At 39.6% G+C, this 24,338-nt stretch overlaps 1 protein-coding gene across 1 annotated transcript in view; it reads left to right on the plus strand.

Annotated features, from left to right (window-relative positions):
- Positions 1 to 24,338, plus strand: part of LOC126236886 (mediator of RNA polymerase II transcription subunit 11) — a 50,762-nt gene that overhangs the window by 24,965 nt on the left and 1,459 nt on the right. The window contains exon 3 of the mRNA XM_049946519.1: positions 24,261 to 24,338. This exon is cut by the window's right edge and continues 1,459 nt beyond it. Within this exon, the coding sequence (XP_049802476.1) occupies positions 24,261 to 24,338 (78 nt within the window). The remainder of the gene's footprint in view (positions 1 to 24,260) is intronic.

Here is a 24,338-nt window from a genome sequence, read left to right on the forward strand (position 1 = left end):
GATTAAATTCCGGGAACATGGAGATGCCACTGTTAATAGGGGAGCAGCAGGTGGAGACTGTCAACTCATTCCTGTATCTGGGTAGTATAGTGATAGAAGATGGTTGAGCTGGAGATGATGTGAATAACCATATTAAAAAGGCAAATGCTGCCTTCATACAGTTGTATCCAATATGGAAAAATAGAAATATCACGTACAAAACAAAAATCCGTATTTTTAATACAAATGTGAAGGCTGTCCTTCTGTACGCCAGTGAAAGCTGGAAAATGGATAAAAAGATAACACCCCAGTTACAGAGCTTCATAAATAGATGTCTTCGACGCATCATGAATATCTGGTGGCCAGAAAAAATATGTAATGAGGAGCTCTGGCAAATAAAAAAACCGATACCTATAGAAGACCAGATACGAGAGAGAAAGTGGGGTTGGTTGGGGCACACCTTGAGAAAACCAGATGGAGCCATCGAGAAAAAAGCATTGGAATGGATTCCCCAGGGAAAAAGGAAGAGAGGAAGGCATAGGGGCACATGGAACAGGGCAGTGGAAGGGGAAGCAAAAAGAGTTGGCAAGACCTGGGCAGAACTGAGGCAAATGGCCAAAGACAGAGACGGATGGCGAGTTCTCCTGGATGCCCTATGCCCCCATAGGGGCCAAAGGAATTAAATCAAGTCAAGTCAAAACTTTGAAACACTTATCTGTTTTGTACAAGCTGTAAATAAATAGTTGCCACTATTAAAGTTCCAACCCATGTATGAACAATCACCAGTGATCATAGTACAGTAACATCCAACTCTTCTCAGCAACTCTCGTGACATAAAAATTCAAAGTTTACACAGTAGTATATACAAGCTGTGATCAAAAAGTAACGGGAATTTTTTTTAATTTTACGGGCTTTCTAGATCCAATTTTTAAAACTTTTTTTTATCGCCTTGGTACACATGTTCTTGATGTATGTTTGCAGTTTCAGCTGTTTTGAATATTTAGTTTCTTGTTGAGAGTCTAAAAGGTTATATGTGTTTTTGAGTGCTTGGCTAATTTTTTCTTACAGAGAAGATGGATCAAAGAATTTGCATTAAATTTAGGTTGAAAAATGGAATAAAGTGCAGCACTGCATTTGGAATGTTGAGTGTGGCTTTTGGTTAGTGTACTGTGAGTAAGACAAGAGTTTATTAGTGGTATAAACATTTCAAAGAGTCTCAAGAAGACATTGAAGATGATGACCGCCTTGGATTTGATAGCACATCAGTTATGATAACAGTGTGGAAGAAGGAAAGAAAATGCTTCTGGAAAATTGCCAAATCACTATCAGAGAGGTTGCTGATGATGTTAGAATATCCTTTGACTCGTGCCAAGCAAGCGAAGTTTGTTCCAAAATTATTGAATCTCAGCCACAAACGATATCGCGTAAACATCACTTAGGAATTGTTGAATGTAGACAAACATGATCTAGAGCTTCTAAAGAAGGTTATAACAGGTTATGAAACATGAGTGTTTGGGTGTAACATTGAAATAAAGGTACATCATTCCAACGGAAACTGCCTCAATGGCCAAGACTGAAAAAAATTCAACAAGGGCAGTCATATGGGGAGGTTCTTCTCATTGTTTTCTTCAATTGCAATGGGATAGTGCATCACAAGTTCCTGCCTTATTGTCAGCCGATCAATAAGAAATACTACCTTGAAGCTATACGCTGTTTGGGTGAAGCAATCAGAGAAAATGACCAGAATTGTGGCAAAACCACTTGTGGAAATTGCTTCATGGTAATTCTGTTCACACCTCAATGCTTCTTCATGATTTTTTGGCAAAAAAACAAAACCATTATGTTGCCTTCAGCCACCATATTTGCCAGACGTGGACCCCTGTGACTTCTTTCTATTCTTGAGGTTGAAGAGAACCGTGAAAGGACATCATTTTGCCACTGCTGATGAGGTAAAAACAGAATCACTGAAGGAGCTAAAAAACATATCAAAAATTGAGTTCCAAGATTGGAAAAAGTGCTGGCACAGGTGTATTGTATCTGAGGGGGATTACTTTGAAGGGGACAAAGTTGATGTTGTTAAATAAATAAAGGTACTCTAATAAAAACAAAAATTTCCAGTACTTTATGATTACACCTCATATATCTCTCAAATAATGTAACAACTTATTTCCTCCAGTAAAATAATTATATTTGTAGTATCATGTTTTATGATAATATAGTGTAAATCTCAAAAGCCCATGTAATTAAGGATTCTTAATTAATTAAAAATGCTAGTATTGACAGAGAAAGATAATTTCAGTAGACATACAGAATAGGAGAATGATGGATGCAGCACAGAAAACCTAAGTCGAAAAGTGCTACAACAGGTAACGTCCTGTGCTTGCCATAGCACATCACATACAGAGTAAGAAACTCAAATTATCATATTTGCAGCCGCAAGCCAACTGACCTAACAGGTGTATTGCGAAAAGTTGAAGTAAACGTTGGACTTGCCCCGATCTTTCCATGAGAACCCGACTCAGAACATTCTTTCTGTTACCACTAAAAGTAAAACCGTTTGTATCTCAGACCCTTGCTACGTTATTTGAAAGTCATTATAAGTGCCTTGTGGTACCGACGGCTGGCTGTCAGAATTTGCCATAAACTCATTTTCTAATTAAATGGACTTACCCTGGTTTCACCTTCCAGTCAAAGAACTGTATTAACTTATTGTAACCTGTCTGTTCCCAAACCAAAATCTTCACTTAGTGCTGGAATTAGTAAACAACCATATCCAGCATCTACACCCTCAATTTCAGATGCCAGAAAAGTTTTTTTTTTTTTTTTTTTTTTTTTTTTTTTTTTTTTTTTTTTTTATATATACTGTGGCTGCCAGTAGCCCCTCTAATCCTAACTCCTATTACTTCCATGCCAATATAATTCTTATTTTTGTCTACTTTCATTTTCATTTCTGAGAGCCTCTGATATTCCAGAAATTCTGCTACCTGAATAAAGTAATGCTTTCCCTCCCAAATTCCCTGTTTTCACACAAGCATAAGGATTTTCTATTTTATCATCTGTATTATGATCATGCCTTCATATAGTAATTTCTTTTTAACTTCACTGAACTCCATACCCTTGCTATTCTGAATACTTTTGTTCTTGCTTCTAGTTAAGTTGCTTCATCCATTTAAACCATAAATATCATTGCCACTTAATTGTTAAGAACATTACATACAGTATCTAAAACCAATTAAATCTTCACTCAATCTCTACCTTTATCTTACTTGATTCATAAATTTCTTTGCAATTTTAATTTTATTAATAAGAGGTAACTATTGTGTAGCAGATTGCTAGTATTTTCCAAAGTGGGTCATTAAATACCTCTTCCTCGACATTGATCCAAACTGTTCCCAGAAAACACTTAATACCCATGTCCAGATTTAGAACTGAAAACTGGTTAGAAAACTTACTGACATATTTGTTCTGAAAGCTTTCTGCGACTAAATTATGCGCAACAGTACAGTCAGACACTTCATTTACATTTTTACCTACCTCTAACAGTTTAATGAATAACACAGAATCATTCTTTAACCAAACAAAATAACCCATACCTTAATTTTCATTAATTCGTTCCTCACCAAGAACTTGACCTATATTACAAATATTCGATGCATCTTCATCTACTGTACGTGTTCCATTACTTCTTCATTCTCAGAAAATATTTCATAAACATTTAAGTTACCATCTCCAATCTCATTCAATTTTTTTCCGGCATCAACACTGAAAGAGTTTTCTAGGTCACTTTCCTACAGTTCATAATTAAGATTTTTTACTTCTTTTTTGTTCTGTTATTTAACCCAGTCTTGCCAGAAACTACCCCAAAACTCTTGATCCACTCTAATTTTATTATCTTGTTATTCTAGTGTAATTATCATTCTGTCTTAGTAACCATTCTGTCTTGTACATCTGTTACCATTATTTTTCGGTGAATTAATATTATTACTGTTCACTCTCACATTGTGCACCTCCCATGGAGTGACCATTGGTTTACCAGCTCATTAATTTTAGCACCATGACTGAAGTGCTGAGGTGGATGTTGACTACAATTCTAGTTTCTGTTACTTAGCTTGCATCTCCTGTTACATTGTCTCCTTCTGTTATCACATTCTCTTGGTGGTCATTTTTCTCTGTTTCTGTGATTATTACCTTCATTTTTTCCACAATAATTGTTATTTCCCCAATTTCCATTGTAACAGCCCTGTATGAAATTATTTTAGGAACTGGTCAACTTATTCATCAAACCCAAACACCAACTTCCATTGAACATTCTCAGGTAACCTTCTTTTCAATACATTGATTTGTGTCAGTTTGTCAAAAGGTTGGTTCAATTGATTTTTACGAAGTTCTGTTTACCCCTCTCTGTGTCCTCTGTAATTTGGCTCATATAGGAATTCTCTTTTAATTCTAACTTGTTCTAACTCTGGTCAAAATTTGCTAAGGAATCTCTCTTAAAAATGTTTAGATATTAAATCTTGTATGCAAGACTGATTGCCCACGGTAGTGCCTTCCTATTCAAACATCTTTACACAAATTTAATTTTAAGTCTATCAGCCAGGTCTGGAATGAAATTTTGTTTACAATGTTGCAAGAAATCAAAAGGCTATAAACTACCAAACCCAGGAAAGCTTTTTGGTAGCATACTAGACAAAACATAAAATCCTGTGTGAACAATTTTTTTTTTTTGCAGCTACGCCTTCATGTGGGGTATGTAAATGTTTTTGAATCTTAAGCACATTATTTTGCAAATATGAGGCACTATTCTTACATTCACTGTCCTTTTCACAAACTGTCTTTTCACCACTAACAACTTCTTAATTTACATTACAAAATTTTATCTCTCACCAGTTGTTAACAGGTGCAACTTTGTTACATAGATTATGTTCTTCTACAGAAATTTCACTTCACAAATTAAGTTCCAGTTCAGTTAAATTTTGATCAACAATCTGAACACCAGATTCTGTGCCTGTGATTCTGTCCTTTAATTATGCAATTTTGTCATTTGCAACTGCAGTTTGATTACTTAATTTATTTTTAACATCTTGGATTTGATTGATTAGTTCTTGCTGGAATGCCAGAATTAGATTACCTAGCTCTAAGTTAACAGAGTTTTCATAAATTCTGTTTCCCAACTCATTTTTTATCACATCATTGTGTTAAGAAACTTGTTCCCCGAGAAACTTGTTTTGTCAAAACATTTATAGCCTTTGTTCTCTCTCTTATAAAATGTTCTAATGACCATTTTATGTAGTGAGTCTACTGAATCTTCCATAGTATGATTTTGAAGTCCTAACCTGAATCATTATCATCAAACAAGTCTAAACTAAACATCTTTTCAGTGCCATTTTCAAAGTTTGGACAATAATGAAGGTAAACAAAATCGTGTTTCACATGCAAATGAGAGTCACAACTAATAATTTTTTGGTCACTATTCTCTACTTTGACAAGCTGATTAGAGAATAAAGCTGAAATTATGTACTTAACTTTCACTGTTGTGTGTTCAGTTGTGTGCTCTTTGTTCTTGGAGCAGACATTTGTCATTATTCTGAGTTTAGTTGCGTTGAAGGGTATACTCACTTTACTAAAATATAACTTTTTATTTGTCTGGCTGATTGTCTTGAAAGTAGTTTCATTGTCTTCTTATAGAGGTATGATTATGTACACATGTCTGATTTGTACAAAGAACATCCACTGGTGCTAGGATTCTGAAATTCAGATGAATAACTAACTATAAAATTAAATCTGCACTTCAAGTATTTGTATTTTAACTTTTCAACTACCAGAATAACAAAATGTAACTCTTAATCCCAACGACAATGTCTGCTGTCAACTGCATCATAAAACATGACTTGTCTCCATTACCCTGCAATTTCCCAATAAGCGTACTAAAACAAAGTACAAAGACAACATTTGAAACAGAGATAATTGATAAATATTTAGCAAAACTTGATATAATTAAGATTATAGAATTTTATACTGAAACTTCAAAATTTCTTCTAAACACATAGGGTATTAACAGTTATGCCTGAAATTATATATTTCAGTGGTTATAGTTTTACATGAACTTTTGAATTTATAAAATGAAATTACCAACACCCACCTGTATCAAAGAATTCACAATATGCCTCAGGCTTCATTACATCACCATTTTACCACTAGGCTCATTTCTGCTACTCATCAATACCAAATATTTCCTTAGTTACTCTCAGTCTATATTCTGCATTCAATAGACAAATCACTGTTAAAACTACTAAAATGAAAAAAAGACATAGAGATTAATGAAGTATATACTTTAGAACTCACATATGCACATAAATTATAAATAGACACTTACATATAAATAGTAATTGTTGCTTGGCAGGATATTAATATAAATGAGTACGTCGATGTGCCTCTTTATATCTGACTATGTTGAATATGTAACAAAATGTCTGGCGTTACGGAGCAATGGCAAAATGCACCCACACAGAAACATTATCTCAGTACTCTTAAGTAGCACAAGAGGGGACAAAGCCGAAGTACAATATTAAAACATTTGCTGTTTTTTCACTGCTACTACACTCCTGGAAATTGAAATAAGAACACCGTGAGGCAAAATGCACCCACACAGAAACATTATCTCAGTACTCTTAAGTAGCACAAGAGGGGACAAAGCCGAAGTACAATATTAAAACATTTGCTGTTTTTTCACTGCTACTACACTCCTGGAAATTGAAATAAGAACACCGTGAATTCATTGTCCCAGGAAGGGGAAACTTTACTGACACATTCCTGGGGTCAGATACATCACATGATCACACTGACAGAACCACAGGCACATAGACACAGGCAACAGAGCATGCACAATGTCGGCACTAGTACAGTGTATATCCACCTTTCGCAGCAATGCAGGCTGCTATTCTCCCATGGAGACGATCGTAGAGATGCTGGATGTAGTCCTGTGGAACGGCTTGCCATGCCATTTCCACCTGGCGCCTCAGTTGGACCAGCGTTCGTGCTGGATGTGCAGACCACGTGAGACGACGCTTCATCCAGTCCCAAACATGCTCAATGGGGGACAGATTCGGAGATCTTGCTGGCCAGGGTAGTTGACTTACACCTTCTAGAGCACGTTGGGTGGCACGGGATACATGCGGACGTGCATTGTCCTGTTGGAACAGCAAGTTCCCTTGCCGGTCTAGGAATGGTAGAACGATGGGTTCGATGACGGTTTGGATGTACCGTGCACTATTCAGTGTCCCCTCGACGATCACCAGTGGTGTACGGCCAGTGTAGGAGATCGCTCCCCACACCATGATGCCGGGTGTTGGCCCTGTGTGCCTCGGTCGTATGCAGTCCTGATTGTGGCGCTCACCTGCACGGCGCCAAACACGCATACGACCATCATTGGCACCAAGGCAGAAGCGACTCTCATCGCTGAAGACGACACGTCTCCATTCGTCCCTCCATTCACGCCTGTCGCGACACCACTGGAGGCGGGCTGCACGATGTTGGGGCGTGAGCGGAAGACGGCCTAACGGTGTGCGGGACCGTAGCCCAGCTTCATGGAGACGGTTACGAATGGTCCTCGCCGATACCCCAGGAGCAACAGTGTCCCTAATTTGCTGGGAAGTGGCGGTGCGGTCCCCTACGGCACTGCGTAGGATCCTACGGTCTTGGCGTGCATCCGTGCGTCGTTGCGGTCCGGTCCCAGGTCGACGGGCACATGCACCTTCCGCCGACCACTGGCGACAACATCGATGTACTGTGGAGACCTCATGCCCCACGTGTTGAGCAATTCGGCGGTACGTCCACCCGGCCTCCCGCATGCCCACTATACGCCCTCGCTCAAAGTCCGTCAACTGCACATACGGTTCACGTCCACGCTGTCGCGGCATGCTACCAGTGTTAAAGACTGCGATGGAGCTCCGTATGCCACGGCAAACTGGCTGACACTGACGGCGGCGGTGCACAAATGCTGCGCAGCTAGCGCCATTCGACGGCCAACACCGCGGTTCCTGGTGTGTCCGCTGTGCCGTGCGTGTGATCATTGCTTGTACAGCCCTCTCGCAGTGTCCGGAGCAAGTATGGTGGGTCTGACACACCGGTGTCAATGTGTTCTTTTTTCCATTTCCAGGAGTGTATTATTGTTTATCGATAGCGCTTCATATCATGTCTTTGACAGCGTAAAAAAATTAAATTATCACTTTCAAGTGCATATGAGCCCTTAAAATGCTCTACATAATAAGTGATTATAACCAGAATTTGTATTTACTCCTAGATAAGTTGTTACATCACCATATTACAATTTACAAATAATCATAATCATTGACATTAAATGACTTTAGGCAGGTGATTTAATTCCAAGAGGCAGTGAGATCGGATAGTAATGTGCAATGAAATTAATTTTGAAATGATACTTCCCTGTGGGAAAAGTAACTAAAATATTTTCCTGGGTTTTTTAAGTGGTTAGTAATAACCGGGCAGTTTCCTGCAAAAATTCTTCCGTTTATTAATTCTTTTTTTGAATAGAGATGGGTACATAAGGTGTTTCAGAGTTTCAGAGAGATCAGTGGGCAAAAACAGACTAGAACAGTGGAAATGAATGCAGTAGAAGATGAATGGGGAAGCTTTGAGATATATATAGCAAAGGCAACAGGGGATCAAATAAGTAGAAAAGACAAGTCCTGGTAGAACTCCTTGGAAACACAGGAGATATTGAATTTAATTGATGAAAGGAAGAAATATAAATATACATCAGAAGATGCAAGCAAGAAGAAATACTAACTTCTAATGAATGAGATCGACAGGAAGTGCAAAATGGCTAAGGAAAAATGGCAGGAGGACAAATGTAGGGATTTAGAAGCATATATAGCTAGGGCAAACACAGATACCACCTACAGGATTATTAAAGATGCCTTTGGAGAAAGGAGAAGCATCTGTATAAATATCAAGAGCTGAAATGGAAAACCAGTCCTAAATAGCTGAAATTTGGAAGGAGTATGTAGACAAACTATACTCATGAGATGTGCTTGAAGGCAATATTATAGAAATGGAAGAAGGTGTAGCTGGGGATGAGAAAATACAACACTATGAGAAGAATTTGACAAAGAACTGAAAAACCTAAGTCGGGAGTAAACGACATTCTGCCAGAACTGCTGATAGCCTTAGGAGAGCCAGCCATGACAAAACTCTTCCATTTGGTAAGCAAGATGTATGATAGACCCTCATACTTCACGAAGAATATAATACCGTATTTCCAATTCCAAAGGAAGTAGGTGCTAACAGGTGTGAATATTACCGAACTATAAGTTTAATAAGTCATACTTGCAAAATAACATGAATTCCTTACAGAAAATGGAAAAACAGATAGAAACCAACTTAGGGGAAGATTGCTTTGGATTCTGGAGAAAAGTGATTATAAGTGAGGCTGTACTGACTCCACTACTCCTTTCGGTAGATGCTGCTATGGATTACCTTAGACCAGACATTTCAAGTAATTTCCATAATATGAATTTGACCCTCACTACCCCAACAGAAATAATGTCCATCATAAAATCTTTAAAATCAAAAACATCTAGTGGGTATGATGAAATATCAACAAAGTTAATTAAAGAATGTGATTCTGAGTGAAGTAACATATTAAGCTATCTGTGTAACCAGTCGTTTATCAGTGCAATATTTCCTGAATGGCTGAAATATGCTGAAGTTAAACCACTGTTTAAGAAGGGAGATAAAGAAATAGCATAAAATTTCCGTCCAATTTCACTGTTGCCAGCATTCTCAAAAATTTTCGAAAAAGTAATGTACAGTCGTCTTTATAACCATCTTATCTCAAATAACATACTGTCAAAGTCACAGTTTGGATTTCTAAAAGGTTCTGATATTGAGAAGGCTATCTACACTTACAGTGAAAATGTGCTTAATTCATTAGACAAAAAATTGCAGGCAACTGGTATATTTTGTGATCTGTCAAAGGCATTTGACTGTGTAAATCACAATATCCTTTTAAGTAAACTAGAATATTATAGTGTAACAGGAAATACTGCAAAATGGTTCAAATCTTATATCTCTCGCAGGAAACAAAGGGAGTTATTAGGAAAGAGACATGTATCAAGCTATCAGGCATCATCCAACTGGGAACTAATTACATGTGGGGTCCCACAAGGTTCCATTTTGGGGCCCTTACTTTTTCTTGTGTATATCAATGACCTTTCATCAGTAACATTACCAGATGCCAAGTTTGTTTTGTTTGCCGATGATACAAACATTGCAATAAATAGCAAATCAAGTGTAGTCTTAGAAAGATCAGCCAATAAAATATTTGTGGACATTAATCACTGGTTCCTAGCCAATTCTTTGTCACTAAACTTTGAAGAAAAACACTACTTGCAGTTCAGAACTTGTAAGGGGTGTCCCAAGAGTATATGTCTAACATACGATGACAAGAAAGATGATGAGACTTACCAAACAAAAGCGCTGGCAGGTCGATACACACACAAAAAAACACAAATATACACACAAAATTCTAGCTTTCGCAACCAACGGTTGCTTCGTCAGGAAAGAGGGAAGGAGAGGGAAAGATGAAAGGATGTGGGTTTTAAGGGAGAGGGTAAGGAGTCATTCCAATCCCGGGAGCGGAAAGACTTACCTTAGGGGGAAAAAAGGACAGGTATACACTCGCACACACACACATATCCATCCACACATACAGACACAAGCAGACATATTTAAAGACAAAGAGTTTGGGCAGAGATGTCAGTCGAGGTGGAAGAGTAGAGGCAAAGAAGTTGTTGAGAGACAGGTGAGGTATGAGTGGCGGCAACTGAAATTAGCGGAGATTGAGGCCTGGCGGATAACGAGAAGAGAGGATATACTGAAGGGCAAGTTCCCATCTCCGGAGTTCGGATTGGTTGGTGTTGGTGGGAAGTATCCAGATAACCCGGACGGTGTAACACTGTGCCAAGATGTGCTGGCTGTGCACCAAGGCATGTTTAGCCACAGGGTGATCCTCATTACCAACAAACACTGTCTGCCTGTGTCCATTCATGCGAATGGACAGTTTGTTGCTGGTCATTCCCACATAGAATGCATCACAGTGTAGGCAGGTCAGTTGGTAAATCACGTGGGTGCTTTCACACGTGGCTCTGCCTTTGATCGTGTACACCTTCCGGGTTACAGGACTGGAGTAGGTGGTGGTGGGAGGGTGCATGGGACAGGTTTTGCACCGGGGGCGGTTACAAGGATAGGAGCCAGAGGGTAGGGAAGGTGGTTTGGGGATTTCATAGGGATGAACTAACAGGTTACGAAGGTTAGGTGGACGGCGGAAAGACACTCTTGGCGAAGTGGGGAGGATTTCATGAAGGATGGATCTCATTTCAGGGCAGGATTTGAGGAAGTCGTATCCCTGCTGGAGAGCCACATTCAGAGTCTGGTCCAGTCCCGGAAAGTATCCTGTCACAAGTGGGGCACTTTTGTGGTTCTTCTGTGGGGGATTCTGGGTTTGAGGGGATGAGGAAGTGGCTCTGGTTATTTGCTTCTGTACCAGGCCGGGAGGGTAGTTGCGGGATGCGAAAGCTGTTGTCAGGTTGTTGGTGTAATGTTTCAGGGATTCTGGACTGGAGCAGATTCGTTTGCCACGAAGACCTAGGCTGTAGGGAAGGGACCGTTTGATGTGGAATGGGTGGCAGCTGTCATAATGGAGGTACTGTTGCTTGTTGGTGGGTTTGATGTGGACGGACGTGTGAAGTTGGCCATTGGACAGGTGGAGGTCAACGTCAAGGAAAGTGGCATGGGATTTGGAGTAGGACCAGGTGAATCTGATGGAACCAAAGGAGTTGAGGTTGGAGAGGAAATTCTGGAGTTGTTCTTCACTGTGAGTCCAGATCATGAAGATGTCATCAATAAATCTGTACCAAACTTTGGGTTGGCAGACCTGGGTAACCAAGAAGGCTTCCTCTAAGCGACCCATGAACAGGTTGGCGTACGAGGGGGCCATCCTGGTACCCATGGCTGTTCCCTTTAATTGTTGGTATGTCTGGCCTTCAAAAGTGAAGAAGTTGTGGGTCAGGATGAAGCTGTCTAAGGTAATGAGGAAAGAGGTTTTAGGTAGGGTGGCAGGTGATCGGCGTGAAAGGAAATGCTCCATCGCAGCGAGGCCCTGGACGTGCGGAATATTTGTGTATAAGGAAGTGGCATCAATGGTTACAAGGATGGTTTCCGGGGGTAACAGATTGGGTAAGGATTCCAGGCGTTCAGGGAAGTGGTTGGTGTCTTTGATGAAGGATGGGAGACTGCATGTAATGGGTTGAAGGTGTTGATCTACGTAGGCAGAGATACGTTCTGTGGGGGCTTGGTAACCAGCTACAATGGGGCGGCCGGGATGATTGGGTTTGTGGATTTTAGGAAGAAGGTAGAAGGTTGGGGTGCGGGGTGTCGGTGGGGTCAGGAGGTTGATGGAGTCAGGTGAAAGGTTTTGCAGGGGGCCTAAGGTTCTGAGGATTCCTTGAAGCTCCGCCTGGACATCGGGAATGGGGTTACCTTGGCAAACTTTGTATGTGGTGTTGTCTGAAAGCTGACGCAGTCCCTCAGCCACATACTCCCGACGATCAAGTACCACGGTCGTGGAACCCTTGTCCGCCGGAAGAATGACGATGGATCGGTCAGCCTTCAGATCACGGATAGCCTGGGCTTCAGCAGTGGTGATGTTGGGTGTAGGATTAAGGTTTTTTAAGAAGGATTGAGATGCAAGGCTGGAAGTCAGAAATTCCTGGAAGGTTTGGAGAGGGTGATTTTGAGGAAGAGGAGGTGGGTCCCGCTGTGACGGAGGACGGAACTGTTTCAGGCAGGGTTCAATTTGGATGGTGTCTTGGGGAGTTGGATCATTAGGAGTAGGATTAGGATCATTTTTCTTCGTGGCAAAGTGATATTTCCAGCAGAGAGTACGGGTGTAGGACAGTAAATCTTTGACGAGGGCTGTTTGGTTGAATCTGGGAGTGGGGCTGAAGGTGAGGCCTTTGGATAGGACAGAGGTTTCGGATTGGGAGAGAGGTTTGGAGGAAAGGTTAACTACTGAATTAGGGTGTTGTGGTTCCAGATTGTGTTGAAAGGAATTTTGAGGTTTTGGAGGGAGTGGAGCTGGAAGTGGGAGATTGAGTAGATGGGAGAGACTGGGTTTGTGTGCAATGAGAGGTGGTTGAGGTTTGCTGGAAAGGTTGTGAAGGGTGAGTGAGTTGCCTTTCCGGAGGTGGGAAACCAGGAGATTGGATAGTTTTTTGAGGTGGAGGGTGGCATGCTGTCCCCCACAGAAGAACCACAAAAGTGCCCCACTTGTGACAGGATACTTTCCGGGACTGGACCAGACTCTGAATGTGGCTCTCCAGCAGGGATACGACTTCCTCAAATCCTGCCCTGAAATGAGATCCATCCTTCATGAAATCCTCCCCACTTCGCCAAGAGTGTCTTTCCGCCGTCCACCTAACCTTCGTAACCTGTTAGTTCATCCCTATGAAATCCCCAAACCACCTTCCCTACCCTCTGGCTCCTATCCTTGTAACCGCCCCCGGTGCAAAACCTGTCCCATGCACCCTCCCACCACCACCTACTCCAGTCCTGTAACCCGGAAGGTGTACACGATCAAAGGCAGAGCCACGTGTGAAAGCACCCACGTGATTTACCAACTGACCTGCCTACACTGTGATGCATTCTATGTGGGAATGACCAGCAACAAACTGTCCATTCGCATGAATGAACACAGGCAGACAGTGTTTGTTGGTAATGAGGATCACCCTGTGGCTAAACATGCCTTGGTGCACAGCCAGCACATCTTGGCACAGTGTTACACCGTCCGGGTTATCTGGATACTTCCCACCAACACCAACCAATCCGAACTCCGGAGATGGGAACTTGCCCTTCAGTATATCCTCTCTTCTCGTTATCCGCCAGGCCTCAATCTCCGCTAATTTCAGTTGCCGCCACTCATACCTCACCTGTCTCTCAACAACTTCTTTGCCTCTACTCTTCCACCTCGACTGACATCTCTGCCCAAACTCTTTGTCTTTAAATATGTCTGCTTGTGTCTGTATGTGTGGATGGATATGTGTGTGTGTGCGAGTGTATACCTGTCCTTTTTTCCCCCTAAGGTAAGTCTTTCCGCTCCCGGGATTGGAATGACTCCTTACCCTCTCCCTTAAAACCCACATCCTTTCATCTTTCCCTCTCCTTCCCTCTTTCCTGACGAAGCAACCGTTGGTTGCGAAAGCTAGAATTTTGTGTGTATATTTGTGTTTTTTTGTGTGTGTATCGACCTGCCAGCGCTTTTGTTTGGTAAGTCTCATCATCTTTCTTTTTAGATATATTTTTTCCACGTGGAATGTTTCCCTCTGTTATATTCATACGATGACAAGAAGATAGAAGAAGTGGACAGTGTTAAATTATTGGGATTACAGCTTGATAATAAATTCAACTGGGAGGAGCACACCACAGAACTGCTGAAGCGTCTTAACAAATCTCTGTTTGCAATGCGAATTCTGTCAGACATAGGGGATATAAAAATGAAAAAGCTGGCATACTATGCTTACTTTCATTCCATAATGTCATATGGGATTATTTTTTGGGGTAATTCATCAAGCCAAGCTAAAGTTTTCCGGGCACAAAAACGTGCAGTAAGAATTATATGTGGTGTGAACTCAAGAACATCCTGCAGAAGCCTGTTTAGGGAACTAGGGATACTAACTACTGCTTCCCAATATATTTATTCCTTAATGAAATTTGTCATTAAAAATATATCACTTTTTCAAACCAACAGCTCAATTCATGGAATCAATACTAGAAATAAGAATAATCTTCACAAGGATTTAAAGTCACTTAGTCTTGTACAAAAAGGTGTGCATTATTCAGGAACACACATTTTCAATAACTTGCCAGCAGCCATAAAAGGCCTAAAGGATTTATTGGTGGCCAACTCCTTCTACTCCATTGATGAATTTCTGAGTAAAACCAACTGATTTGTATATAAGTACAACATAACTTCTGCACAATTTCAGTGCAATAATATGTTCATTGAAAATTTGTGTGTGTGTGTGTGTGTGTGTGTGTGTGTGTGTGTGTGTGTGTGTGTGTGTGTGTGTAAGTATAAGTATAATCTAACTTCTGCACCATTTCAGTGCAGTGATGTGTTCATTGTAAATACGTATTACAGTAGTTGTATTACATGTTTATTACCTTATAAATAAATAAAAAACTTTTATTTTAAATTCAGTGCATTAGTATTTGTAAAATGACTCTTAGTGTTCATTAAAAAATGACGATCATTCCACTTGGGACCTGTGGAATGGTACATTAGCTTATTTGTTTTAGTTGTAAATATTTGTCATGTATTGTTGTTTTTCTAACATGTTCCACATCCTGGAGGACCTCACTACGGATCAATTGGAATGAAAGTAAATCTAATCTAATCTACTTATCTTAGAATATAGGTTAAGGAAAGACAAACCTATGTTTACAGCATTTGTGAACTTAGAGTAGGATTTTGACAGTGTTGACTGGAATACTCTCTTTGAAATTCTGAAGGTAGCAGGGTTAAAATACAGGGAATGAAAGGATATTTACAGCTTGTACAGAAACCAGTGGCAGTTATAAGAGTCAAGGGTATGGAAGGGAAGCAGTGATTGAGAAGGGAGTGAAATAGGGTTGTAGCCTATATTATTCATTCTGCACATTGAGAGGGGCAGTAAAGGAAACCAAAAAAGAAAAATTGTAGTAGAAATTAAAGCCCATGGAGAAGAAATGAAAACTTCGAGGTTTACTGATGACATTGTAATTCTGTCAGATAATTGTAAAGGACATGAAAGAGTAGTTAGAGGAATGGACAGTGTCTTGAAGAGAGAATATAATATGAGCATCAACAAAAGCAAAACAAAGATAATGGAATATAGTCTAATTAAATCAGATGATGCTGAGGGAGTTAGATTAGGAAACAAGACACTGAAAGAAGTAAATCAATTTTGCTAATTGGACAACAAAATAGCTGATGATGGCCAAAGTAGAGAAGCTATAAAAAGTAGACTTGCAATGGCAGGGACAGCACTTCTGAAGAACAGAAATTTGATAACATTGAATATTGCATTAAGTGTCAGGAAATCTTTTCTGGAAGTATATGAACGAAATGTATCCATATATGGAAGTGAAACATGGCCGATATACAGCTTAGACATGAAGAGAATAGAAGCTCGTGAAATGTGCTGCAGAAGAATACTCAAAATTAGATGGGTAGATGGCTTAACTGATGAGGAGGTACCAAATAGATTTGGGGAGAAAAGAAATTTGTCTCAAACTGACAAGGAGAATGGATCAGTTGATAGAGCACGTTCTGAGTACTGTAGGAAGGCAGGGGGGGGGGGGGGGGGGGGGGGGTCAAAATCATAGAGGGGACAAAGAGATGAAATGAATGAATACGGAATGCAGATTCAGGAAGAAGATACAGGGATTAAGAGGCTCACATACAGGCAACACATACCACAACTGACTTACTAACAACTGGTATAGATTCATGATGGGTGCCACCGCCAGACTATAAATAACATACAATCAGATTCTGAAATTATTATTAAAATTTACGTTTAATTATAAGTTACAATTGTACAAGAGTCAAGGTGCAGAATTTAGTTTTACAAAATGCAGTAAAATCTTTTACATATACAGAATTTCAGTAGTAATACATTCTCAGTATGAAAATTGATGGTATATGTTTCTCAAACAATTGATCTTGAAAGATATTTACTGCATAATTACAAAGTTAATCTTGATACTAGTATTCTCACCTTGTCTTGGACAAATACAGAGCAACATAACTTATAATGTTAAGTTAATTTCAAGTTAGCATGCTATCTTCCAAAATGTTCTGCAAAAGTGGTTTTATGTAAAATAATAACAATCTGATATCCGACAGTGTATATAATATGTATAAAGGCTAATTACATTTGCAAGCTGGTAAAATTCCAAAATTACGAATGACAAAAGTTAACTGTGATTACAAAACATTTTTCTTACACACAACCTGTGTATTGGACTGTACATTAAACACAAGGTTCAGGTTATTAACTAGTCTGGTACATTACAAAGCCTTACATTCTAATATCTGATTTCATGATCTCTGTCATATCTTATGTAATTCAGTTGGTAGCTTCCTGTCTAGGGAGACGGTACAAAGGAGTACGGTCAAAGTATACCTTCTCCTCTTATGATTTTCGAACAGTGTATTAGCTATTACTAGCTGAAAATTATTGCAGAAATCAAGAAGTCATTCTTCCTCTCATTCCTGCTCCTGAACTCGTATTCTTCCATTACTCCTATTCCTTGTCCTACTGTAGTGTTACAATTCTCCATGAGTTTTCTCTCCCTCCCTCCTCCCCCTACCTCCCTCTTACCCCCTTCTGCCTTCCTCCTTTCCTCCCATTTCCTATCTCTCTAGTCTTCTATTTGTGACACCAGCATTTGTATCTGAACCATAGATTTGGCATTGGTTAGGCTTCAATTCTTATGAGACTAATCCTATCACTGATCCATTCACAGACTCAATCTTGGCCCACCCTACCTATTTATAACAATTCCTACTACTGTTTTTCCATTTTCTGATGATGCTGATATCCTATATTCACCTTATCATATACCTGTATCTTCTTACCATTGAACTTCATTCATCCATACTATATCTAGATTCAGATTTTCTAGGTTCTCTACTACATTCATACTTCTGACATTCCTCATTCAGGTACGTTAATGTTATTTTTTCAGTATTTTTCTCATAGGTATCTTCCCCCCCCCCCCCCCCACCCTTCCCCCCCAGAGATCCAAATGGGAACTAGTGTGCAGTCTTTTGCCAGTGTTGAGCTCATCTCAACATATTGTCAGTTACAAGCCACATTTTCTGTAGATACGAGGCTGATTTGAAAAGTTCTCAGAACAGAATAGAAAAAAAGTACTTACACCACTGAAACATTTTTCAGTGTAGTGTCCTTGTAGATTAATGCACTTGTTCCAGTGATGTTCCAGCACCTTGATCCCAACTCGAAAATGAGTTTCCTCTATGTCTGCAAAATAGTTGTCAACTCCGGCTATCAGTTCTTTGTTTGAAGTAAATCGTCATCCACCAAGAAAAATTTTTAGTTTTGGAAAGAGATGGAAGTCTGACGGAGTCATATCTGGTGAATACGGTGGGTGTGGCAACAAATCATACCTTAGTTCATGTAATTTTGCCATGGCAATGGCACAGGTGTGTGGGGGTGCGTTGTCTTGATGGAAGATGACTTTCTTCCTTGCTAAACCTGGCCTTTTTTCACATATCTTTTGTTGCAATTTGTTCAGGAGGTTGGCATAGTATTCTCCAATAATTGGCTGCCCAGTGGGGAGATAATCTACAAACAGAATCCCCTTCGCATCCCAGAACACTGATACCATGACCTTTCCCGCTGAAGGAATTGTCTTTGCTTTCTTTGGTGGCGGAGAATCAGTATGTTCCCACTGCTTTGACTGTTGTTTTGTCTGTGGGATATAGTAATGCACTCAAGTTTCACCTGTGGTCACAACCTGGCACAAAAAATCTTGTTCGTTCCTCCTAAAGCGAGCCAAACATTGTTCCGATATGTCCATTCTCATGCATTTTTGATTCAGTATCAAGATTCATGGCGCCCATCTTGCAGATAATTTTTTCATTTCTAATTCTTCAGTTAAAATATGATATACCCTTTCAGATGACATCTGGCAGGTGTGAGCAGTTTGACGCATTTTCAATCAGTGATCTTCTATGTCCATTTTGTGCACTTTAGCAATGATTTTAGGAATAGTAACACATCTTGGCCGACCACTGCGTGGATCATCATCTAAGGTCTCCCAACCAAATTTAAATTCATTTGTCTACTTAGCAACAGTTGAATATGAAGGAGCAGAGTCCCCCTGTGTATTCTGGAAATCAGCATGAATGTCCTTTGCTTCCACATGTTTCTTTATGAAATACTTGGGAATCACTGCTCAAATCTAGATTTTTTTTCATCTTCGCAAATCACTACGCGGGAACACCAGTAGAGCCATGTCACCGCCACAGCTATCTTCCAAGAGCACTAATGTGGCATGTGTTTACAGGCAACAGTCCAATGAATATCACATGAACAATTCGTTGCGCTAGCGCTGACCTCTCTCGGTGATTCTGAGAACTTTTCAACCACCCTTGTACATATTGTGTTCATTAATGCATTGATCTTCGTTGTCTTCTGCATCCTTATACCACTGATCATTGCTGACAGTTCTGCTTTTAGGGGCAATTTGCAACCCAAAAGGCAAGAGGGTGCCGCGAACCTCTGTTGTGACATGATTGTTGGCAAATGAGGGCCACTCCTTTCAACAAAAGTTTTCAGCCCTCATTGCTGATGATTTTTATTCAAAATCTAAGTAGTGGCTGTACTTGACAGCAAGACCCAGGATCATTTTACTAGTATTGGAAGACATTTCCCCAAACCATAGCATCACACTCCTTACTAGCAAACACGAATGCCTTGTCCCTCTGGATCAATATTCCTCAGGTATTCTGTACCCACATGAAAATAAATCTATTTAATACTCTCCAATAACCACTTGTGCTTTTGATAGGCAGACGTACTAGTGTACTGCATAGAGGGTACAGCTATGGAGGTCAGGAAGGGTTCTCTATGTGTTGATCTTATCATGGCTGAAATATAAAGCTCCTGCATCCCATCCCCCTTGTGCCCCTGATGAAAATTCCATTTTACTGTAAAATATTTGACAGTTGTTGGATTGTAATATGTATGACTTTGATATACAGGGAGATTATAATTAAAATTAAACTTTCACACTGCTGTAGAAGTAACACCACAGGTCAGAATGATGTCAAATTGCAACGGAATATTATCGGAGAAGTGGGGAAAACATATGACAGAAGAAAAATAAATAATTAAAAAATGCAGCAGTAATGGCGCTGTAAGCATTATAATTTAATAGTGGTCAACTACAAATGACAAATGAATCCTACAACAATGCCCAAGATGTATGTTTGATGTTAAACAAACTGTGCTACTCAGTGTGCATGGGTGTACAGGTGTGATACTTTTAGTTACGTAAGCCCATCCACCGTGGCAAGGTCATATCACGTTGGATGGGAATAATCAGTTTTTAATTGTTCTGAGGCTAAAAACCACATAAAAAGCATCAATCACATCGGTTTTTAATTGTCCTGAGGCAAAAAGTTGCATAAAAAGCATCAATCAAAATCAAATTGAATTATTAATTTCCGTGTGACTGGCGCAAACAGTATGCTGTCCACTGTTTTCTGCAACAAGATGAAATCGAGAAACAGCACGTTCCACAACTGATCGAATGTTTCCGGGGTCACGTTCAGACTGTGTTGCGCAATGCATGCCTTCAGTGCAGCTAAGTTTGCAATCGGAACACTGAACACATCATCTTTCAGATAGCCCCACAGCCAGAAGTCACATGGATTAAGGTCAAGTAATTGGGACGACCAGGCTGTAGGGAAATGGTGGCTGATAATTGTAGCATTTCCAAAATGGCGGTTCAGCGGCTCCTTAACTGGATTTGCAATGTGTGGAGGTGCGCCATCTTGCATAAAAAGTACCCCATCCACACATTCACACTGTTGGAGAGCTGGAATGATATGGTTGCACTAAAGACACTCAAAGTGCTTACCAGTGACAGTACAGGTAACAGGACCGGAAGCACCTGTCTCTTCGAAAAAATATGGCCGTATGATAAATGTCGTTGTAAACCTGCAACACACAGTGACCTTTTCAGGATGAAGTGGTACTGGTTGATTTGTGTGTGGATTTTCCATTGCCCATATTCGACAATTCTGTGTACTGACATACCCTGTCAGATGGAAGTTGGTTTCTTCTGCCCACAAAATCTTCAGTGGCCAATCATTGTCCACTTCCATGCGGGCAAGAAATTTTAAAGCAAAGGTCTCTCTTGCTGGCAGGAAGCAACTCGTGCACATGGGTAATTTTGAATGGATAGCAAAGAAGGATGTTTCGTAGGATTTTATGCACCATGCTCAGGGGTATATCTAATGTTCAGAAATTCTCCGTGCACTACACATTTGCAAATCACCACTCGTCTCCTCCTGCTTTGCTGTAGCCACAGCTTCCGCTGATGTTGAATCAATTCGTTTCCTCCCTCTATCAGGTTGCACACCAAAAGAATCCGTCTTTTCGAATTTCCAAATCATTTTCTCTAGACCCACAGCAGTCATCGTACCAACACCTTTTTTCAAACCCTTCAGTGTCCGGAACTTCTCCAAAGCTACATGTGCACAGTCATCATTCTCATAATACAGCTTTACATGCAGAGCATGATCCTGCATTGTGACAGTCATGGTGGACGTTGCAGTCGCAAAAGGAGAAAAGCCATGTACCCGATGTGTTTATACCGACTTCAGAGGGTCATGCGCATGACAAGTGTTTTCATTTACGTATTCTGACACATACAGCACCAACTATTGATCAGTTTTCACACTATTTTTTTTTCTTCTCCCATACGTTTTTCCCCTTCTCTGATAATATTTCGTTGCAATTTAACCTCATTCTGACTGGTGGTGTTATTTCTGCAGTGTTTTGAAAATTTAATTATAACCACCCTGTATCCATCATTACACTGGCCATTCAGATTATTTCTTCTAGAATCAATACAACAAAACGTTTTGGATAGTATATGCTTGATTCTAGTAAGTAGTCATGTGGCCTCAACTTAAGTTGATCTCTCCTATTGTTTATCTCAATATTCCATATCTCCTCCTTCCCCCCCCCCCCCCCCCCCATCCTTCATCATCTCATCATTTTTTTCTGTTTCCCCGCTCCCATTTACTGCTTTTTTGGTCCTTTTCTTTCACTTGTTCCTCCTCCTCATCCAATTCCTTCTCCACAATAAACATGTGGTGTTTGTCAGTTTTTTTTTCTTTGTCTTCTCTATACTTTTTTAGTATATCTTCTTCCACTGTTTCTGACTTGTTCAAGCTCTTTCTTTCAGTTCTAATGTCTTAGTTCTCATATCTCATCTGCTGCTGACTTGTTAATCCTTATTTCCCTTTGTTATCTCTCTTCCTTCTGAAAGTTTCATCTTCAAGTACCGTGAACTGTGTTGTTATGCCTCCTTGCTGCCTGGACTCCATCCACATTGAGAAGTATTGTGTATCACATTCCATGTGAAAGTTGCTTGTCTTATGTGTAATAGACTATTAGAACAATCCAGGAGAAGTGCAGTGGAAATCAGTGACATGCCCAAAATAAAGCAACCAAGAAAATCAGCTGTCACTATGCACTGCTTAGAGTGTAATTGTGAAATGAACCAGTGTCATTGCGCAGACACCAAGTTTCTGGGACAGCAGATCTTTTTTAATGTCTCTCTCTTAGTATGACACTCTCACTAAAGGCTTTGCATACACAAATTTCATTGAGATCCAGTATAGAAACAAGTATCGTGTTCCAGTGTATTTGTAGAGAATAGGGCTGTTGATAAAATATCAATATATCGATTTTTTTTTCCAAAAAATATGAATATATATCAGTGATTATTTTTTTGCTGACATTGAAAAGGCTATATCAAGTGCCTATATTTTTATTTTATATTTTTTCACAATTTTCAGTAAATACTTGAAATTGTTCTTTCGAAATTTTAGTAGAACATAATTTTACTTTCATCAACACTTAAATATACAGCTCTAAAACCAGCAGTATATTTACAATGTGCAGCTGATATTTTTGTAGGCATGTACATCGATATTTCTTTCCATTGATATATCGATACTTTTTTCCGATATATCAAGGGCTGATAATGATACTTTTTTAAATATTGATGTATCGGATTCCCAATATTTTTTAAAAATATCAACAGTCCTAGTACAGAACATGGCATTTACTGTCCTCACCAGTAGATTTTTGTGGTCTTTTTATCTTATACCTGTAGTTGCAAATGCCTGTAAATAATTGATAATTATGACCCAGTCCAATTGCACAGCCAAGCAATATCAGAACTTTCCATACATTTATGTGCATTACATTACATATTGTTTTTGTTTTCATTATTACATTATCTTTATTTATATTGTGGAGCATATGCCAGAATTTGCAAAAACACACACACACACACACACACACAATATGTTGCTTTCCTGTTAAGAATTATGGACTGAGCTCTGTTTATTCTAGTTGAATACTTATTCACTGATTCTGTATGTACATATTTTGCACACTAGGCATCAGTGCAGAACCACATTGAATGGTTTCTGGAAGTCAAGGAATGTGCCATCGACTGTGCATAGAAAGAACATCTTAAATAAGAAACTTGAATGTCGGATAGTAAAATGTGTATTGGAATGATATTTAGTGCTAGCTTTAAAAAGCCCCCTCTGCCACACACACACACACACACACACACACACACACACACACACACACACACACACAAACTTGGAAGTGTGCAATTTGCAAAATCTTTAATATCTGTCTCATTTCATTTTCAAAAGCATGCTTTTCTGCAGCAGTTACTCTGAGTCCCAAGAAAAACAGACTCACCATCCAAAAAAACATCAATAATTTTCTCTTGATCCCAACAATTTGTGTCAGATTGCTGTTAGTGTATTTCCTGTTGGTGTTATTGACCGTAAGAAGTATCAGATACATGTAATTTTTTTTCCCAATAAACAGGGGGTTCTCGATGGAAAGGCACTGCAGAGAAAAATGGTTGGTTGCTTTGTAAACATTCTGTAATGTCTCAGAGATAACATAGATTGGTCTCACAATTTAACTGACACATTGTGTCCACAATCTATGGTTGCAGCATGAGCCCAGTGTTATCACTAATGATTACGTATATCTCTGCAGAACAATGTCAAACATGAACTATAAAATGTGTTGATGCCGCAGGTGACAGTGTGGAAATAGGACAAACACCAAATCTTGCTTTTATGAGAGCAGCTCTGGAACCCTGCGTTTTGTAGCCATATGTGTGAACCACTTTCCTATAAGCATGTAACTCGATATTTAATATTCCAGCTTCACTTATGACCCTACAGAATTGTTCATAAATGTCAGAAACACAAGCCGCAAAAGATGTACCTTTTTAGCTATATATGTGCAGAATAGGTAATTATCCACTGAACCGAAAGAAAACTTTGAGTTTAATAATAATAAATTCTGTCACATTTAGTTTAAAATTTTGACAGATTTGTTTTCTCTTTATAGGACAGCCTCATGAAGGATCAGGCTATGCCTCACAGAAGGTACTTCAAATGGCATGGCATCGTTTAGAACACGCAAGAA

Source organism: Schistocerca nitens, chromosome 2 (assembly GCF_023898315.1).
Source record: "Schistocerca nitens isolate TAMUIC-IGC-003100 chromosome 2, iqSchNite1.1, whole genome shotgun sequence".
Lineage (NCBI taxonomy): Eukaryota > Metazoa > Arthropoda > Insecta > Orthoptera > Acrididae > Schistocerca > Schistocerca nitens.